Source organism: Megalobrama amblycephala, linkage group LG4 (genome assembly GCF_018812025.1).
Source record: "Megalobrama amblycephala isolate DHTTF-2021 linkage group LG4, ASM1881202v1, whole genome shotgun sequence".
Classification (NCBI taxonomy): domain Eukaryota; kingdom Metazoa; phylum Chordata; class Actinopteri; order Cypriniformes; family Xenocyprididae; genus Megalobrama; species Megalobrama amblycephala.
This window is the reverse complement of record NC_063047.1, coordinates 9,550,116-9,572,599: the sequence shown is the minus strand read 5'-3', so window position 1 is coordinate 9,572,599 and position 22,484 is coordinate 9,550,116. Positions and strand designations below refer to the sequence as shown.

At 36.7% G+C, this 22,484-nt stretch overlaps 1 protein-coding gene across 1 annotated transcript in view; it reads left to right on the top strand.

Annotated features, from left to right (window-relative positions):
- The first annotated feature begins 3,282 nt into the window (after positions 1 to 3,282).
- whrnb (whirlin b) overlaps positions 3,283 to 22,484 on the top strand; it is a 53,592-nt gene continuing 34,390 nt past the window's right edge. The window contains exons 1-2 of the mRNA XM_048187316.1: positions 3,283 to 3,516; positions 14,261 to 14,386. Coding sequence (XP_048043273.1) covers positions 3,325 to 3,516; positions 14,261 to 14,386 — 318 coding nt within the window. The 5' untranslated portion in view covers positions 3,283 to 3,324. The remainder of the gene's footprint in view (positions 3,517 to 14,260; positions 14,387 to 22,484) is intronic.

Genomic DNA, 22,484 nt, shown 5'->3' with positions numbered 1-22,484 from the left:
AACTCGGTACACATATTGTTCTCATCAAGCCGGACAATTTTCTAATTTACATTCATTAGCTCCGACCAACAGGAAGTCAGCTATTTTGGTTTGAATGTTAATTTTTTGAAAAAACAGGCTATGAATTTTATACTACTACTCCTACAGGGTTTATCCAATTTACACCAAGCTTTTTTTAACTTGTTGCTAACACATTGAAGTTGTTTAATTGCAAACGGATTTTGGATATCTCAAATGGTTTGGCCGTGGCGAGGCAACGAATTTATGGCAAGAAAAGGGAAACAAAGTGTTATAACTCCTGCATACATTAATTGATTTTGATGAAACTTCGGCTTAGTCTTCGTTGTACAAGGCTGATCACATGGATGTGACTATTGTGATTCAAAGTCATAGCGCCACCAACTGGATGCAGAAAATGTGTCACTTTCAGCATACATTGAGATCACCCTCTTATTTTTACCTGATTTGCTTCAAAATTCATCAGAATAATGTTAAAACTTGGCACATGTAATCCTTTGAAAATGGGCAGGGAGGAGGGGCTCTATAGTGGCACCTTGTAGTGCAGTAAATGTGGAGTGAATTTGACATAGTCCTTTGATGTTTAACCGTTTTAAGTGCCTATTGCCCGCTGTGCACAGTTGCCCTGAAGCCACCGGGGTGGCGGTGCCACCGGGCTTGGGCCCGCCATCGCTGCTCGCAGCTATATTTTATTTTATTTTATATTTTTTTCTGTCTTCCGGGGTTTTTTGGGGGCCTTAACATGCTCAAAAACTCTTGAAAATTGGCACACACATTGGAATCCGCGGCCATTAGGACGCCGGAGAGGCTGGTACCCGGGCGTGGCAGGGGGGCTCGACAGCGCCCCTTGAAAAATGTCTGAAAACTTTGTCCATATATTGAACAAACTTGCACGTATTAGTATGAAACTCGGTACACATATAGACCTCATCGGGCCGAACAACTTTCGTGCTCTAAGTTAAACGCCACGCCAACAGGAAGTCAGCTATTAAGGGTTGTTTGAAAAACGCATGCTCTGGAATTTGATATACTCCTCCTAGACGATTAATCCGATCGCCACCAAACTCGGTCAGCATGAAGTCAAGACATTGATGATTAAAAATTGCCAGGGGATTTTTGATATCTCGAACGGTTTGGCCGTGGCGAGGCAGCGAATTTATGGCGAGAAAAAGGAAACAGGAAATGTGTTATAACGTCTGCATACATATATTGATCTTTATGAAACTTCACGAGTGTGTTGCTTGTAGTAGTCCGATCACATGGATGTGAGTATTGTGAGTCAAAGTTATAGCGCCACCAACTGGCAGCAGGAAGTGTATCACTTTTTGAATTGCTTTGAGATCCCCCTCTTATTTTTACCTGATTTGCTTCAAACTTCATCAGTGTAATGTCAATACACAGCAGATGTAGACATATGACAGGATTTTTGATATTTGAAATATTGTTGCCATGGCAACAGGTCAAACTGTAATAATATTCTTGAGTGTTTTTGAGGCTCTTAACATGCTTCAAATTGCATGAAACTCGACACACACATCAATATTGTCAACCAGTAGACATGGACAAAGCCATAGAAATGGGCGTGGTGGAGGGGCTCAGTAGCGCCACCTTTTGACAAAAGTGGGGGGGTTAGTTTTTCCTACAGTCACCAAACTCGGTACACATATTGTTCTCATCAAGCCGGACAATTTTCTAATTTACATTCATTAGCTCCGACCAACAGGAAGTCAGCTATTTTGGTTTGAATGTTAATTTTTTGAAAAAACAGGCTATGAATTTTATACTACTACTCCTACAGGGTTTATCCAATTTACACCAAACTTTTTTAACTTGTTGCTAACACATTGAAGTTGTTTAATTGCAAACGGATTTTGGATATCTCAAATGGTTTGGCCGTGGCGAGGCAACGAATTTATGGCAAGAAAAGGGAAACAAAGTGTTATAACTTCTGCATACATTAATTGATTTTGATGAAACTTCGGCTTAGTCTTCGTTGTACAAGGCTGATCACATGGATGTGACTATTGTGATTCAAAGTCATAGCGCCACCAACTGGAAGCAGAAAATGTGTCACTTTCAGCATACATTGAGATCACCCTCTTATTTTTACCTGATTTGCTTCAAAATTCGTCAGAATAATGTTAAAACTTGGCACATGTAATACTTTGAAAATGGGCAGGGAGGAGGGGCTCTATAGCAGCACCTTGTAGTGCAGTAAATGTGGAGTGAATTTGACATAGTCCTTTGATGTTTAACCGTTTTAAATGCCTATTGCCCGCTGTGCACAGTTGCCCTGAAGCCACCGGGGTGGCGGTGCCACCGGGCTTGGGCCCGCCATCGCTGCTCGCAGCTATATTTTGGAATTGGGTTTGTATTTTTTTCTTGCATGTCATGTCCGGAGCTCTGTATTTAATAGTTTGTTTTATTATTTTGGTTTTAGTTTTGGTTAGTTTTAGAACTTTGAATTAAGCTTAGCCTATTTTATTTCAGTTAGATCCCAAGGCAACATTTCAAATTTTTATTTATGTTCATAATATTTATATTTGATTTGATTTCAAATTTATTTTAGTTACCTGAAACATTTTTAATAGTTTTAGTTTTAGTTCACAGTAACAACACTGTTTCCAGTTACTTAAATACCAAGGATTGACCAATATTTTAATAATTATGGACGATACTGTAGCGGGGTATCTGTGTTTGTTTCTGTTTTGAGTGGGTTTGACAGTTTCTTGTGTTTTGGTTAGTTTCTATGGTTTCTTGTGATTTGATTGATCATGATCATGATTTGATCATGTGCATGTGTTGTTCATTTTGTTGATTGATTTGTCTTTAAGCTCTGTTTCTTTCAGTTCATTGCCCATTATCACGTTATCCGGTTATTCTGTTCCTGTTTTGCCCTGAGTGTTTTGTTTAGTGTAATGTAATGTAAACTGTTACTGCTTGCAATTTGATCCTTTGTTCCTGCAACCGAGCGTGACATACTGAAAAGAAGACCATTACAGTTAAAATTTCTATACTATTTTATTTAAATAAATTAAAAATAAAATGTAAAAAAAAAAATTCAGTCATTATAATCTAAAAAAAATAAAATGAATTGAAAATCTCAAATATTATGTGTATCCAGAATGACTAATCTGGTGGCAGGACTAACAATTTCTGTCTACATATGAATAGAAATTACTTGATCATATAAGATAATCATTTATTTATACATATCCTCTTCAGTCCCTTTTTTATTGCTTCCTTTCTTGTCCTCATCTATCTGTTTTCCATTCACAGGTGTTGAAAGGTTCTAAGAAACTCTCCATGTCAGTCTGTTCTATGGGACGGATCCCAGGTGGTTATGTGACCAATCACGTATACACATGGGTGGACCCTCAGGGCCGCAGTGTGTCCCCGCCCCCAGACCTGGTGGACCAGCATGGCTCAGGAGGAAGACACTCGGACATCCAGCAACTTGGACACACACACATACGGCACGAGGATGCTGAGAAAAAGGTGAGTTTAAAATAGTGTTCGTGATGACAGATTAATTGGAACTTAAGGCAATTTTAAATTTAAAGCAATGTTGTAAAGTTCTAAAAATCTGTGGATTTTCCTTCTAGTGTTATTCAAGTTTATTCATATTAGAAATGACGGCTCTAACAAGTGTAGAAATGAGTGTAATGCCTCAGTGATTCCTCTCTACTACTGCAAACCAGCTCTGCAGGTTTATTTCTCTATAGGTGCATTAACACACACACACACACACACACACACACACACACACACACACACACACACACACACATTCATCAACTTTGCCCACTATGGCTGCCTCTTACACCTTCATCCCAAATTCTGCTTCTTCAGCTAAAAACACCCAAAGGACAGCAGTCACCCATCACAACACTGCCGACAAGGTCCAAAATCGTTGCAGCCAAATGCAAGTTACAGTACTAAATACAACATCTGTCATGACTCAAGTGACTAACAACTTTTATCTTAGTGCAAAATGTTTTTATTGCATATATAAATATCCTTTTTTCCCCATAATCCTAAAGGGTTTTTTAACAATGATGCCATGTTGTGAAATATTCACTGCATTAAGCCACAAAATAACATGAGGAAAAGTAATGAAACAGAACAGGTGGGACTGACTAACAAACGTGGAAACTAACTAGGAAATCAGGCAGATAGGAACAGATCAAACAGTGTGAAAATCGGTTATGTTCTGTTATGACCTGTTATAGTTCCATTTTCACTCTGTTTGATCTGTTCCTGGTGCTCATAATAACTGTCTAAATTCTAGTCAATGGTTAATTCAACAACAAAAACTGTTTGTTTCTTGAGATTTGATTATGGATGACTCGAGATAGCCCTAATTACAAGCACTGACAGTGATCTATATGTTTTGGATGGAGGCAGTGGAGCATGTTAGCTGCAGAGATTCTTTAGCGGTAATCTGTTCTGTTTTGGCTTGGCTGTGGGGCTGCTGAAAAGAGTTTTTCAGGCACATTTTAGGCCCGACTCACCTGAAATGCTCTTTATGTCAGTGTGATTGATATAACCCATCTGAACTATCATCTGAGTTCAGTCGAACTAGCCCAATCCATTACCCGTTTGTCACACTACCTGTAATGCATCAGGTGTAAATAAGGATGTTTGTTTACTAATCTACACGTTTATAATATATATACTGTATATTTAATTATATATATATATATATATATATATATATATATATACAGGGCTTGACATTAACTTTTTTGCTCACCTTGTGGCTAGAGGTTTTCCAAAGTTACTAGCCACTCAGTATTTTCACTGGCCACAATTTTGCTGTTGGGAAATTACATTTTATATGATTACAGTTGACTTTGGCATGCTTAAATTACTTGATTTTGAGTCATTTTACTTGATTTACAAGATTTAAAACCCTTTCAAACTTACAAATGCAGATTGACCACCCAAATCAATACTATACATTGTATATATCAGGTACAGTACAGTTATTTTTGTTAGGCTATATAAAAAGAACAAAGAAGCAAATTACAAATAGTAATTTAAAAAATATATATATATTTTTAGATACATATGTTTATTTAGCATACATGTATAAATTAATTTAACATTTTTTGATGTTTGATTAACATTAATTTTTTTTTTTTTTTTTTTTTTTTTTTTAAAGAGGACAATGCACATTAATTAACACAAGAAACAAGTCTCTTATGTAAATGTGCCAGATTTAGCCATTCTGGCTAATTTTCATCTGCAGTCCCTGGCAGGTTGATGGTAAACACACACACAAAAGCAAAAAAATACATACAAAACCAAAAAACAAACGAAGAACCACTATTTATGAAGACATATTTGATTATCCAATAACCACCCTTTTATCATTTTAGAGAAAGAAGCAAGAGATGTAATATTTCTTAGTTCTATGGGTATAGTATTCCAAGTATGTACTGCTCTATAAGAGAATACTGACTGCCCAAAAGCACTTCTTCTATGAGGTATTATACAGTCCCCTCTAGTAGTGGCTCTAGTAGATAAATTCAAATTTTGTTTAATAAATTCATTAAGTGGTGGTGGGGCCATACCATGCAAAATTTTATACACAAGTAGGATATCTGCAAATTTAATCATATTTTCCCAACTTAAAAACCCATATTTAGTTAAAATTTTACAATGGTGATATGAATTAGACCTTTTGTCCAATATTTTCAAAGCCTGCTTATAGAGTCTTTCTAATGATTGCAGAGTAGTCCCACTTGTCTGTGTCTAACTGGTCAAACAGTAATTCATGTGTGATAAAATCATAGCATTAATATATAACTTTGAAGCCTCAGTGGTTAAATTATTCCTAATATGACTAAAATTTACCAAATTAAATTTAATTCTATTTCCAACTTTTTTAACTTGTTTTTTAAATGTGAGTTGTGAATCAAGTACTATACCTAAATATTTATACTCATGAACCACTGATAAACTTCTACCTGCTACTGTAACATCAGGGTCCGGATCTCTATTTGCAGACTTCGAAAAAAACATACATACAGTTTTACTAACATTAAGATGTAAACAAGAGTTGTTTAACCATTTAGTAATTTTATCCATTTCTGCTGATAATTCTTCTGCAGCTTGCTTCTTACTTTTAGCATGCAAATATATGATTGTATCATCAGCATACATCTGGCAGTTTACAGTAGGTGAACAAACATCAGGCAAATCATTAATGTACAAACTGAATAACAAAGGACCTAATATGGAACCTTGAGGTACACCAACAAAATTAGTAAGCAATTGTGAAATCGTATTATCTACTCAAACACACTGTTGTCTATCGGTTAAATATGATCTTATCCATTTAATTACTTTTATTGAAAAATTATAATTTAATAATTTAATAATTAAAACCTCATGATTTACTGTGTCAAATGCTTTACTTAAATCCAGAAAAACAGCTCCCACCACACCACCTTTATCCAATTTTAATTTAATATTTTCTAAAAGAAGACAATTCGCAGTTTCTGTTGAATGATACTTTCGGAAACCAAACTGCATCGGATGCAATGAGAATGGAGTATTATTCAAATGTGATACTATCTGCTCGGAGATCCATTTTTCTGCAATTTTTGAAACTACTGGGAGAATACTAATGGGTCTATAATTACTAACTAACATGTTGTCACCAGATTTAAACACTGGTGTAATTACTGCAGTTTTCCAAGTATTCGGAAACACTCCATCTTTTATAGACCAATTAATAATTTTTAAAATTGGAATAATAAGTGCCTCTTTATAAGTTTTTAAAAATATTGTGTCCATTCCATACACATCCTTTGCCCTTGAACTATTAAGAGAAGAAATAATCGTGTGTACTTTGGTATTTGTCAATTCTTTAAAATTCAAAATTGGAGCATTACAATTCATAGATAAAACTAAATCACCTGAACCAAAGTCATTTTTAATCAGAGTTTTTGTAGAATCTATAAAATAATCATTAAATACTTCTGCAACCTTTCTTGAGTCATTAATCATGTTCCCATCTATATTTAATTCTATTGATTTATGTATCTTATATGTTCCAGTTAATTTCTTTAAGTTCTGCCATATTTCTTTAGTATTTCCTTTAGCTTCACTAATAACCTTAATAAAAAAGTTCCTTTACAACCTTACTTCTTAATATAACAAATAGACGCCTATCATGTTCTGTTTTAGACTTAAGTGCTAACTTAAGAGCATGATCCCTTTGTTTCATAAGTAATCGGATTGTTTCATTTAGCCAAGGTAAATATTCTTTTTGTCCTGGTTTAGGTTTCACTTTCCTTATATGACAGTTTATAATTTTTTGAATTTCAGTCATAAAAAAATTACAGTTTTGGTCTACACTCTCATATGTCAAATAATCATCCCAGTCTATTTCATTTACTGTTTTTTTTAAATTATCCAACTGACTTTTAGGTATTTTATGTTTTTCTACCTTCTTATCAGATGTTAGATTAAATCTGCTTTTAGTGAGCTTTCTTACTATCAAGATCATATTGTGATTCGGATAGTCCAGTTACCAGATTATAAAACTTCTTTATCCTTTCTGGTCTATTAGTAAAAGCCAGATCAATACACGTTTCTGAGGACCTAGTTAACCTAGTTGGCCCTTCAATAATCTGTCTAAAATCATAATGCCCAGTTGTAATTTGTAACTTCTTCCTTTGCACTTCATCATTCCAATTTATGTTAAAATCTCCTAATAAGATAATCTCCTTATTTGTATCACATTCTTTGATAAGAGCATCCAATTTTTCATAAAATACAGCCTTAGCAGATGGTGGTCTATAGATTCCAATTACAGTAAATGACATTTGCTCAGACAATATTAGTTTAAGACAGATAAATTCTAACTCATTTATACATGACCACTGAATTTGCTCACATCTTATACTGTCCTTAACATAAAATAACACACCTCCACCCCTACCATCAATTCTATCTCGTCTATACATTTTATAACCACACACATTTAACATATCGACAGGGGAATTTTCATGCAACCATGTTTCTGATAAACATAAAAAATCTAAATTTGACTCATATAAAAGATGTTGTATTTGATCATTTTTAGGAATGATACTTTGAATGTTTAGATGTCCACCTAGTATTCCACTTGGTTTCGATTGATGATCCCAGAGTATGCGAGCATGATTTACTGTTCTAAAAAGTTTAAAACTCCAATGCTTTACAATCGCCGGATTTATCTTGTGCGTTGATTTATTCAGTGACGTTAAAGTAGCCCTCTGCACATGATTCGATGTAACCAATGGAACATCGTCTATCTGAAATGTAGTCACTGGCATCGAATCAATGAAAGACTCACCCAGTTGGCCAGCATCCACAGTAAGCGAGTCGCCGTCAATAGAATGACCACATACTGCCACATAATGACAGACTGGTATTTATTTGGGGGCTGCTGAATGCATGGACGTCATGTACTGACACATATCCAGTTTTTACCCACCTCTTTAAGTCCACTTAGCCGTAAGCCATAGCCAACTGTATTCACGCGAGATACTCCACACGATGCATTTTGACATGCAAGTTAATCGATGAAGAATTGTGACTGAATTGTAATTTTGTGATACGACGAGCTACTTTTCATTTGGCTGAAGGCTGAAATTATATTCAACCCACCAAAGTGGCTAGTGGGAGTGGCTGTCTTACCCGCCACAGCTGAAATCTACCCGCATTTGGCGGGTTGGCGGGTGTTAATGTCAAGCCCTGTATATATATATATATATATATATATATATATATATATATATATATATATATATATATATTTTGGCACTGTCTGCAGAGCTGACCTTTAATGTAATGAGACGCTATGAATTCCAACTATAACCAGTAAGCAGTACATTACATCTATCACATCAGTTTAACCAATCAGACACATCTATTAGGGCTTGTAAAATGTGCATGGCTCTGTAAAAGGTCATTAACTGGCTGCTTCATCTTAAATCTTTCATTTTGCTACAGATACACACAGAATCTACCCTCATAGTTAGTCTGAATAAGCTGAGAAGACTTATATCTGTATTTTGGGAATCTGTTAATTGTTTTAGTGGTAAACGCAGTGCTTGAAGTGGGCCGGTGAAGTGGTACCTTTAGCATACCGCCAGTTTTCCTTGCGTACCGGCACTTCCGACATGTTGCACGTACAGAAGCCCACTGTGCCCTCCCTTTGTCAGGAATGCGTTTTGAACAAAGCATCTGGAGTACGTACCGGCACTTTTATTTTTCCACTTCAAGCACTGGCTAAATAATACAAGACAAATGAGAACTGATAAAACATAATCACCACAAAGATCAAACCCACAGTCAAGTCCACAGAGAGGTAATAAACACAGCTTTTTTAAAAATATGTTGATAATTATTCATTGGGGTTTCGATGCCGCAGTGGTTGGTTGTGCTGAATCCCAGACTTGAATCTTATTGGTATTTCATTCAGGTCGAACATCACTAGAATTCTGATGGGCTGGTGAGTCAATTTATAGTCACCTCCTCTTCATTGCATCAGCATTTTCCTTTAGCAATGGGGCATCCATAAATGATAAGCAAAATGAAGTGTGCAATCACAATCTCAACTCGGGTGTAAATATCCCACCCACTAACCCATAAAACACTGTGTCCTACACATCGCTTTAAAATGCAAGATACCTGCTGCTTTGGAGGTGTGTCTGTAAAATGTACAGCAGTGTGGCTGTTTTCAGTGTGGTCTTTCACTACATGGGCAATATAGTCATTGTGTGGGTGTTTCTTAATTTTTAGGCACTTCATGTTCCAGATTGCAAATTTTTCTTTTTGTTTTAATGAAGGTCACATTAAACTACCATAACTTTGTCAAATTATGTAAAATGTGTTAAAATATTTATTAATTGTGTCTATTTATTAAGGTGACAATTTCATTACCTTCAGAATAAGTAAATTAATTAATAAATAAAAAATTCAGAATGCCAAAATTATACATACAGAATAAAGTATAGCCACAATGAAAGTGTTCAAATCTGAGTTTGAAATCTGAAATAAATCTAGCAATATGTAATTGTGATTTAAGCATTGAATCCTACAGAAACTTCAGCATTATCTGCAAGTTTTGAAATGCTTGTGACAGACATCACTGCTGTTTTTCACCTCATTTGTATAAAGCTGAATTTTTTTTAAACTCTCAACCCTTTCTCTGCTGTCAATCCTGCAATATCCTGTGGGAGCCTTGTGCTCAGCTCCTGTAAAGAATGAATATGGTTAGATTGCTTTAGGAGCTGTGCCGTTTTGAGGACTTGTTAGTTCTAAGGGAAACAGGTCAATTTAGCTCAAAGGTAATTGTTAATTAATTTTCTTGGCAATTTTGACAGAATCATTTATTTTATGGCTGAACAAATGAATCATCAAGTGCTCAATTTAACAGGCTGTAACTATCAACTCTGCAGCAGATATTAATAAACTGAAATATTGTGAAAATACTATTATTAGCAAGGTAACAAGATTAGCAGTTTAAGACATTAAATTCGTAAGCACATAGCACAAGACACTTTTCTTTAAATACAAACAAGACTTTACTGAACTTTTCTAACACATAAACACGCACACACATTCACACGAGTTGCCGAAAGAAAGAAGGTGAGGAAACACTAAGTGAAATGATGAAAACCCAAGCTTCTAGCAATATATGCTTTTTGTAAGACCTAACCTGAACGAACCAAGAATCATTAATTTAACATTTTTACATTTGATATCAATGCACCAGTTTGACTAGAATCTGGAGCCATTACTTGCTTTTGTTGTGGCTCTTTGAATGGGGATCCCAGAAGGTGTGGTTCACTGCAAAGGGATTTACCAGGTTTGCTGGTTCGTGAGGGTCCGTCATGTCTGGAGTGATGTCTCGGGGAAGCCAATCACGTTGGTGTGTTGGCCGAAGAATGGAAGAGGACTCTTGTGGTTGAAGTTTGAAGTTTGAGCGAGTAAAGATATAGAGTCATAGACTGAAACTTTGCAGCAAAACTTTAGTTCAGGACTTAACTGTTTCTCCTCCCATTCATAAATCAACATGTTATCTTATTAGTCACATGGACTCTAACTAACCTTAGCAGGGGATAATTTAGACATGATTTCTATAATACGAATATGATACATTTTACACAGATTTGATTCATCCCACAACTCAAGAATTAGAAAACAATTCACGCCAATATCAAGCATTCCATGCTTGAGCCACTTAATAAATAGTTACTAAAAGGACATTAACGATAAGTGATTACAACATAATATTCAGACATGGTGTAGAATTATGCAATGAAATGACATTTGATTATAAGTCCCCTTAGCATTGTTTTGGGGTGGTCTGATGCATTTTGATATTTAAAGATAGCCACTCAGATAGTGAGTTCAGTTTTGTGTCTTGGATAAGAAGAGGTCAGAAAAAGGTCTGTTTTAGGTCTCTGTCTTGGGAATCACCCCTTATTTGGTGTTCAAGGGATAGTTCACCCAAAAATGAAAATTTGATGTTTATCTGCTTACCCCCAGGGCATCCAAGATATAGGTGACTTTGTTTCTTCAGTAGAACACAAATGATGATTTTTACCTCCAACCATTGCAGTCTTTCATTCGTAAATGCATGGCAATGGTAACAAAATCTATGAGAGTAAAAAAAAACATGCACAGACAAATCCAAATTAAACCCTGCGGCTCGTGATGACACTTTGATGTCCTAAGACACAAAACTTCAGTTTGTGCGAGAAACCGAACAATATTTATATCATTTTTTACATCTAATACACCACTGTGTCCAACTGCCTTGAGCGTGCACACGGCATCCAGTGTGTGAGGTGTGTACAAAGTCACCTACATCTTGGATGCCCTGGGGGTAAGCAGATAAACATCAAATTTTCAATTTTGGGTGAACTATCCCTTTAACTCATAATTTTCCTTATGAGACTCAATAAGGATATAATCAATAATCAATAAGACTTTCCTTATGAGACCCTATTTAAACATTCATGGTCTGAAGAGCACGGCGCAAGTGCACTTACGGCTGTCCGAATCCACTTTTGCTAGTTTAACAATGGGAAAAATGGTCGGTGCACCCAACGCATGGTCTAAAAGGGTTGTTCCTATTCTCTTAATGAGTCTTGGGTGTGTTTTGGGCGTAACATGCAATAAACGAATCAGAGTCTCATCTCCCATTCCCTTTAAAAGCCAGTTGCGCTTGCACCATGGCAGATTCGCTATTTACATGCCGGAATTTGCAAGCGGAAAAACTGAACGCTTTTCTAGCGAGGAAACGGATCTGCTCATGCATGAGGTTAAAGCGCGTGAGCAGACCATCTACGGGACAAGCCGGATTCCACCAAAGCATTTTTATCTTGATGCACACAATAATAATCTATTACACTGTAATCCTTTTATTTTTGTGTAATAAGCAGTGTGTGTAATAAGCAGAGTGTACACGCGTTGTGCACCCGCCTATGGTGCAAATTACTCTTATAACTATGGTGCAAATTACTCTTAAAACGCGCTCTTTATATAACAAAAAATATATATATTGCACTGTAACGAACTAGCTCAAATTATGGGTGAAATATATAGATATATATATATAATTAAATCATAACGCGTTATGATCAATTATAATATAAATCGACCAAAAAGGGAATTATGTATAGGCCTATATATGGATAATTAGTTACAACGGATTATAACCACTTATGAATATATATGGTCTAGAATTAGTTCTAGTTTTAGAATTACTTTAGAAAAACTGATCTGTTTTGTCAAGCAAAATTATCAGTCAGATTTTTCTTATCTACTCTTAAAAACGTAGTTTTCTTCTGGGCAAGGAGAATTCTCCGTTTTAAGTAGGTTACTTACAAAAGCATATAACGAGCAAAATCAAATGTTGAAATGACTTGGATTCAGAGAAAGAAAGAAGACTGAGCCCTGAGGCTCTCGCGTTGGTTTGTTATATAGCAAAACACACCTACACTCCTCCTGGGTTGGACCGGCCAATAGCCAGCGTGGATCTGATGCGGGAAAGAAATCCTTTGTGTGTGTTTACAACTTAATTTGCATAATATATGAAGTGTCAAATCTGGGTGCGTTTTTTTTTTTCAAAAGACTAAAAAATAGAATAAAACATCTTACTGTAACATAACATACATAGTTGGTTCAGACATTCGGAGAGGAACATTTTGAATCCAAGAAGTATATGTGTGGAAGACATTAAAGCAGAGAAACATTCGTTGACTTGGATATAAACATGTAGGGTTTAACTGACACAATTAAAAGTGGTAACTAATATAATAGGGGGACATGCATACACATAAAGGGATACACCATATACTTTCTTGAAAGAATGGTTAACTTATAAGTTGAATTAAAAGAGTTTTCTCTATGTGTGTTTGTGTGTGTGTGATGTGTATTGGGGTCGTCTGGCCACCAAGAATTCGGGCCTGGTATGGGTAATTTGATCTGAGTTGATTAAGATCTTAAAAGAGGACAAAAGGGAGAGTTTTGTGGATATCTGTGGACTATCCACATGGCAATAAAGCTGTCGACTGAGCCATAAACTTCAGCGAGGCCGGAACCTAATGTGAGATTTACATGAGAAGTTCAAGAGGTTAAAAGCCTTTTGAATTCAAAGTTGGTTTGATGATCTTGATCCTCTCCTGATGCTACAGCACCATTAACTTTAGACCAGGTTTCAGTTGGGCAATGGTGCAATCTATTTCAGTTGCCTCCAAATAGCAACACTCCAACAATGCGCCTGAACACACCTCGTTTTCAGACCAGCACGCCCATGGGCGCACAAATGGGCACAAATGCATTTGCTATTTAAACAACGTGGTGCAGGACGTGAAAATGATAACTGCGTCAGGCTGAAACTAGCAAAAAACACTTGCGTTGCACCTGGTGCCGCATTGCACTGGGTGTATGGTAGAGCCCCATATGTGTCATCTTTTGACCGTTTGTCTTGGGTTAACTTCCTTTACAGCTGACAGCGCTCTAACTTACTTTTGTTGTGATTACTTAGCTGGGGTGGAGTTAGTTTCAGACTTGATGATGCCCAAAAGGACAGGATCTTCTGAGTTTATGGTCCTGAGTGTTGCTTTGGAATTTGGTTCTTTTCACAGTTCTGATCAAGTCATTGCTGTATGCATAAACAAGTGAAATAATACAAAATAATATATATGTGTGTGTGTGTGCTCCCCAGGTGAACATCTCACTGGATGACGGGCGATCATTGGGTCTGATGATCCGTGGGGGTGCTGAGTATGCTCTGGGCATCTATATCACCGGAGTGGACCAAGGCTCTGCTGCAGAGTACAGTGGACTAAAGGTAAACATATCCCGAATCACAATTTGAGAACATGGCTTAGCAAATATTAGACTATTTGAGAGCCCACTTTGACTTTATCGCAATCAATCGTGCCTTGACTTGGGTGTGAGCTGATTCCTTTTTTCAGTCTAAATTATACCTTTTGGATGGGAGTAGTGTGCAGTGATTTGTTATTAAGGTTGTAAGGAACTCATCAGTCAATCAGTGATTCATCAATAATGAATAAAGTGGAAAACGGCTCATTTACTGAGTGCAAAATTTACATGCCACCTGACATCTGACAGGAAAGTTAATCATGTTTGAAACTGCAAGTCATTGTGTTTTGACTGTAATTCTTCACCTGCTTGCTTAAAACCAACACATTGTTTCAGAAATTTAATTTTTTTGAAAAGCCGCGATCGGCCAAAAGTGTTGCTGGGGTTCGGCATGACCATATTTAGTGTGTCTAATCAAATTTGTGATGTGAGTATATTGGTTCAGGTGGCCCTTGCCAAACGGGAAGATGTAGAAACAAAGCGGCACTAAATCTAAAGCTGGCTTCATAAAAGATTGAGCAAGCTCTTAACATTTTGGCATCAATCCATGGACAGAAAGATGAAAAATGCTTCTTCTTTCTCCAGTCAGCTAGAGAATGGGCCAGCCAGGCTTTTTGGATATCACAAATATCACATGCCTGAGCCTTCATCATAGCATCAGTTTGCTTTAATCTGTTGAGGTGAATTGTTTTGCTCAGTCTTTGTGTCTCTTTGTAACCATATGTGTTTGAGTTATTCAGTGATTAGGCTTCAGCAACTACCTCTGCCCCACCAGAGACAGATAAATATTTTACATCACCTTTTTGGTAATACAGCTCCGTGCTTCTGCATGTCCAGAACCGTACATTTGTATTCACGCTGCTTTGTTGCATGTCAAAAATATTAACAAAAGGGTTGATTTGAAATCGTCTCATGTCAGGGCTGGTGTTTACATTTGCTGGTGTTAAAAAGTCAGACATTTCTAAGAATTTGGCAGGATAGTGAGACAACACAACATTGAGACTGTCTTGGAGAATTTATGCAGCATCAGAAATGGTAGTGATAGAAGATATAGTGTATCTGGAGCGAAATGACAAGGATCACTCATCTGAAGACGTAAATGTGAAGATTTTGACAGGGATGACAGAATGGTTAGCCTAGGTAAAACTAGAACATCTATGGACCAGCAGGGTTAATGTTTTGTTGGTTAGCATGGCTGTTTACTCCCTAGCAATAGATGTTGCAGTTATACCATCTGGCTGCAAAGAGCATCTTTCTCCATTAATGGCCACTCAGCAATTGCATGCTGATATGTTATTATTTTAGGCCTAGCAAATACCAGTACCAGTTCTTTTTGGAGGGCACTTAATGGTTCAAAATGGATTGTTAGAGATGTTGTTCCCTGTCTGCTGCCTTTGACATCACAGCTCAGGAGAGTTGCTAGTGGTTTGGTACTGTGTTTTTGTGGTGCCAGTAGCTGTCTTTTGCTGTAGAGCAGGGGTTTTCAAAATGGGGTGTAGGGAAGATGAAAAATGAGTGCTAGAGGGTCAATTTTTGTTTTATCTTTATTTGTGAGTTCATTCAAAGCTGTATCCAGTACACATGGAAACTGATGTGCCACAGCTCCAGCCGATGTCTCTAATTTAAAAGACATCTACCCTGCAGGCAGTAGAAATTGTGGTAAGAGAACATTTGGCTTTTAAATGACTATTATATTACTTTTAAATGACTTATTAAAGGTCAAAACCATTTTTGTCTGCTAATATTTTGATCAGCTTATGAAAAAAAGGGCTCTTGGAACAACCTTTACATACACACTGCTATGAATGTCACAGAAATGTCTACCTCCATACTGCAGATTTTCCAGAAGTAGCTGGGAGACGGTCCTACTTTTTTTCATTTAATTGCATAATGCAGTTACCGGCCCCAATAATTATGAGTCTTTCCTTGATGTGGATTTGAACCTTACTGTATTGCAAGAACACATAAATCTCCCACTGGGCTCAACAGTGTTCTCTAATGGAGAGTGGTGGTTGAGATGAGGAGATGAAAGATTGACTGCTTTTTTTTTGTTTAGTTTTTTTTGGAGAGGCTTTTAGCGTTTTGCTCTCTCTATAATTGTTATCATCTCATCAGTGGACCAGAGGTTCCACTTCATAATGAACCCCTCTAAACCCCAGTTTCTTCTTCAATATATCTGCAACTGAAAAACTCTCTTTCTTATAGCCATTAGAAGCAGAGCTAAAAAAGCCTGGACATGAAAGGACACTAGACACACTTACCATGAATGAAGTGCTTGATTAAAGTTTTAAGAGCTGTGGGAATCAGAGGTCAATTTTTTTGTGTCTTAATCAAAACATTTATTGGGCAAGTATGAAAAAAAAGATGATTGCAGTTTGAAAATATCTGTTCTATATTTTAATGTATTTTAAAGTGTAATTTATTCCTACAGTGGCAAAACTGAATGTTCAGCAGAATTACTCCAGTCAAGTTATTCTTCAGAAATCATTCTAATATGCTGATTTGGAGCTCAAGTAACATTTCTTATTATTATCAATGTTGAAAACAGCTGTGCTTCTTTTTTGTGGAAATCATGATACATCTTTTTCAGGATACTATGATGAAAAGAAAGGTCAAAAGAACAGCATTTATTTGAAATAGAATATATTTATTATACAGTATGTATATATATACACTGTAAATTCTAACAAGTTCAGTTTACTTAAAAAAAGTTTGGAAACTGATTGCCTTATTTTTGCAACGCAAACTTAAAGGGAAAACTGAAGTTAAGTTAATAATCTATTAAAAGTAAAGAAATCTAACTCTTCCCAAGTAAATTAAGTAATAAATATCAAGTTTAATGTCAATTCTAGTTAACATACTCTAGAATATTTACTAATCTTACTTAATATTTAATAGTAAGATTACACAAGAAATTCAATTTAACTAACAGTGTTATATTGTGTTCTGCAAACATCTTAAATACTATTATTCTCAACATGGCTTTAATCTAACATTTTATGCTACGTAGACTTAAAAAACTATGTGTAATCGGTTTCCACATTTTCTTCAAGTAAAGTGAAAGAAGAATAGTATGTTGTACTGACAAAAGCTTTGTTAGTATAGTTCACTTACACAAGAGTACTACTAACTAAAAGAAGAACTGTAGAGAGTACTTAATTTACCTTAAATAAAATTTTATTGTCACCATTGTTGTGGTTTGCATGCTGAATGTTGAGATCTGTGTGTGGCTCGAGTGGTCAGCTGTAAGCTACTGTTACAGATAAAAGTTTAACAAGATGTTGATAACATAGTGTTAGCACAAACATTTTAAAACATTACTACTGAATATGAAAATTACACATCTAACTAAACAACATTCAGTTAGAAATCAGATCATCGCTTAAAAATTATCTTTTTATTACTTCTTTTCCTTTGAAACCACAAACAATGATTTCTTGATGCATGGCTGCACCAAAATGGAGAGAATTATAAAATCTTTAACAAAGTTCCAAGTGCCCAACCAAAGGGAACATGAATCACCATCATGGTAAGTAAAAAAAAAAAAACTTTTTAGGAAAATCAACATCAAACTAATTGATCTTAACTTGGGTTTTCTGAGTAAACAAGCCATTAATAGACAGCAAGAATAGCTTTTACTTTTATTTCACCGAAGTAGATCCACTCTGCAAACATAACGTTGAATCCTCAGTCTGATTCTGCACTGTGTGGAGGGATGTCTTGGCATGTCATGAAAATTTTTTGTAATTTTACTCAAATTACATTAGTTATGGGAACTATCTGTTCTAAAATTACAAATTTGTAGTAAAGTCAACATTTTGGTTAAAATTAAGTAAACATACTAGTGTTTTTATAGTAAGGAATACTATTTGAATTTACAGTGTATATATATATATATATATATATATATGAAATATCACATGGTTCTAAGTATTCAGACCCTTTGCTCAGTATTTAGTAGAAGCACCCTTTTGATCTAATACAGCCATGTGTCTTTTTGGGAAAGATGCAACAAGTTTTTCACACCTGGATTTGGGGATCCTCTGCCATTCCTCCTTGCAGATCCTGTCCAGTTCTGTCAGGTTGGATGGTAAACGTTGGTGGACAGCCATTTTTAGGTCTCTCCAGAGATGCTCAATTGGGTTTAAGTCAGGGCTCTGGCTGGGCCATTCAAGAACAGTCACGGAGTTGTTGTGAAGCCACTCCTTCGTTATTTTAGCTGTGTGCTTAGGGTCATTGTCTTGTTGGAAGGTAAACCTTCAGCCCAGTCTGAGGTCCTGAGCACTCTGGAGAAGGTTTTCGTCCAGGATATCCCTGTACTTGGCCGCATTCATCTTTCCCTCGATTGCAACCAGTCGTCCTGTCCCTGCAGCTGAAAAACACCCCCACAGCATGATGCTGCCACCACCATGCTTCACTGTTGGGACTGTATTGGACAGGTGATGAGCAGTGCCTGGCTTTCTCCACACATACCACTTAGAATTAAGGACAAAAAGTTCTATCTTGGTCTCATCAGACCAGAGAATCTTATTTCTCACTTTTTTAACAAACTTCATGCGGGCTTTCATGTGTCTTGCCCTGAGGAGAGGCTTCCGTCGGGCCACTCTGCCATAAAGCCCCGACTGGTGGATGGCTACAGTGATGGTTGACTTTCTGCAACTTTCTCCCATCTCCCGACTGCATCTCTGGAGCTCAGCCACAGTGATCTTTGGGTTCTTCTTTACCTCTCTCACCAAGGCTCTTCTCCCCCGATAGCTCAGTTTGGCCGGACGGCCAGCTCTAGGAAGGGCTCTGGTCGTCCCAAATGTCTTCCATTTAAGGATTATGGAGGCCACTGTGCTCTTAGGAACCTTAAGTGCAGCAGAAATTTTTTTGTAACCTTGGCCAGATCTGTGCCTTGCCACAATTCTGTCTCTGAGCTCTTCAGGCAGTTCCTTTGACCTCATGATTCTCATTTGCTCTGACATGCACTGTGAGCTGTAAGGTCTTATATAGACAGATGTGTGGCTTTCCTAATCAAGTCCAATCAGTATAATCAAACACAGCTGGACTCAAATGAAGGTGTAGAACCATCTCAAGGATGATCAGAAGAAATGGACAGCACCTGAGTTAAATATATGAGTGTCACAGCAAAGGGTCTGAATACTTAGGACCTTCTGTGTTTTTCTGTCAATATGGGGTGCTGTGTGTACATTAATGAGGAAAAAAATGAACTTAAATGATTTTAGCAAATGGCTGCAATATAACGAAGAGTGAAAAATTTTAGGGGGTCTGAATACTTTCCGTACCCACTGTGTATATATATATATATATATATATATATATATATATATATATATATATTATTGATGATAAAATGATGAATTTAATACATCATTGCTGAATAAAAGTATTTATTTCTTTGAAAAAATCCTACTGAACACATTTTTGAATGACAGCGTGTATGCAATATAGTACAAAGCAATCTGCCTCAGTGTAGACAGAATTTTGGATCCTGCTGCTAGTTTTTTTTTTTTTTTTTTTCATAGATAGGGCTTCTGGCAAAACTCCTGGCCTTTGAACTCATTCCATAATTTCTTTCTTCTGAATCGCATTTCGCTTTAAGCAGCCACCCTCACCCTTTCCTAAAAGCCCTTTCTCTGTCTGCTTAACTCAGAGCCACGTAGATTAAACTTCAGCTGCACTGGAGGTAAAACTGACTGATGGCTCGGCATCTGTCCCATCTGCATAGCTCAACACTGGGCCTAATTAATGTCCGTTCCCCTCGGAGATGAGTTGGTCTCACCTGGATCTGTGGCGGATGTCCGTCAGACACATTTATCTGTACCTCACTGCTGCTGGTGTCCAGTACATCTGTAGCTGACAGATGGATGTGTGAGGCCCGCACAATGTGTTTTTAAATTTGAGGAGGAACACTAAAGCCTGTCTGCGGTATAATAACTTGCCTAATGAGAAACCTCACAAGAACTTTTATGGGTCATGTCTAAAGTCCAGCACAGTTATTGCTTCTTAATGTGACAAAGTATGAGGCAACATTAAGCTCGCTTTCTTTTTGTGGACACAGTTGCTTTATATAACACATACACTGGCCCCAAAATGTCTGATTTCTGTGCCATTTTTGCAATTGTTTTTTTGTTTTTTTTGTCTCAAGGTAACTTTTAGTGGATGTATGAAGTCAGTTCCCCTCAAGTTCACATAGGTGACATACCAGAGTAACTTCAGGTGTAGTCATCACATTTGGACACTACGATGGACACTAAAATCTTACAACCACTAATGCCTTTTTCTTCTTTTACAGTACATCTAATAATTAAAGGGTTAGTTCACCCAAAAATGAAAATAATGTCATTTATTACTCACCCTCATGTCGTTCTACACTCGAAAGACCTTCGTTCATCTTCGGAACACAAATTAAGATATTTTTGATTAAATCCGATGGCTCCGTGAGGCCTGCATAGACAGCAATGGTACTTCCTCTCTCAAGATCCATTAAAGTAATAAAAACAAATTTAAAACAGTTCATGTGAGTTCAGTGGTTCTATCTTAATATTATAAAGCGACGAGAATATTTTTTGTGTGCCAAAGAGTCGAATCAGTGATTCGGATCGCGTATCAAACTGCCAAAACTGCTGAAATCATGTGACTTTGGCGCTCCGATCCACTGATTTGATTCGTAAAGCTCCGAAGCTTCAAGAAGCAGTGTTATGAAATCGGCCATCACTAGATATTGTCAAAAAGTCGTTATTTTGTTTTTTTTGGTGCACAAAAAATATTCTCATCACTTAATATTAAGGTAGAACCAATGTACTCACATGAACTGATTTATATATGTTTTTAGTACCTTTATGGATCTTGAGAGAAGAAGTACCATTGCTGTCTATGCAGGCCTCGCTGAGCCATTGGATTTAATCAAAAATATCTTAATTTGTGTTCCGAAGATGAACAAAAGTCTTAGGGGTGTAGAATGACATGAGGGTGAGTAATAAATGACATTATTTTCATTTTTGAAACTAACCCTTTAAATGAATGTATATGTTTTATAATAATTAAATACATTTTAATTATGTTCTGTGCAGTGTTTAAAAAGTGTGCTTTAGATACATACATACATACGTATATATATAATTTTTTTTTTTTTAAAAGCCACTTTTAGTATTTGATTATTGATACAGTCTTTAAAAAAGTTGCTTTAAGATCCATCCATCCATCCATCCATCCATCGGCCTTAGTGTGTACATTTACATTTTTGTGGCACACAGTGTATGTGTATTGTTAACATGTTTTAGTGCTTTTAACTGTCAAGGTTCATTCTGGAAATGCATATAAACATGTAATGCATGTCTCATTGTGTTATTTAAATGTTTTGCCCTGTCAGCTGTTTAACCATACGGCAAATGTTTTTGCACATTTGTGTGATACATTTTTGATGTTTTTACAGTGTTGATTGTCCCCAAAGGATTAATAAAGTATATAGTTATGTAGAGCAGCAGAGGGATATTAGAGGAAAGTGGGATGAAGGGACAGCAGAGTGGTGGAGAAAGTGGTGTAATGGTGCATAGGGTGGAGGAGTAGAATAGAGGGATGCAGGGTGCAGCGGAGCATTGGAGATTGTGATAAAGGCAAAAAAAAAGGTTGGTAGAAGAATGCCAGTGGTTTCCGTTCTGTGAGTAAATGAATAATCCTTGAGTTCCTGGAGCTTATAAATCACCTCCCCCCCATTTTCTCTCTCTCTCTCTCTCTCTCTCTCTCTCTCTCTCTCTCTCTCTCTTTTTCTCACACACACACACACACACACGACCCCTCTTTCTCTACTCCAGTGAGTTATGGTGTGTTCTAGCTGCTGACTCCACTGCATGAAGAACGTTTGCACAGAGAGGAAGAAACAGACACACATCGATAACTAATTTCTCTTTATTATTTCTCCTTTGCTGAGGAGAACAAAAGGAGGGATTGAAGTGGTTTGGTTTGCACCATTGATGGAAGAAATGTTGGGCAAACGAAAATCACATTATGTCAATAATTTGATTTTTTTTTTCTCTCCAGCGAAAGGAACAAGACTCTCC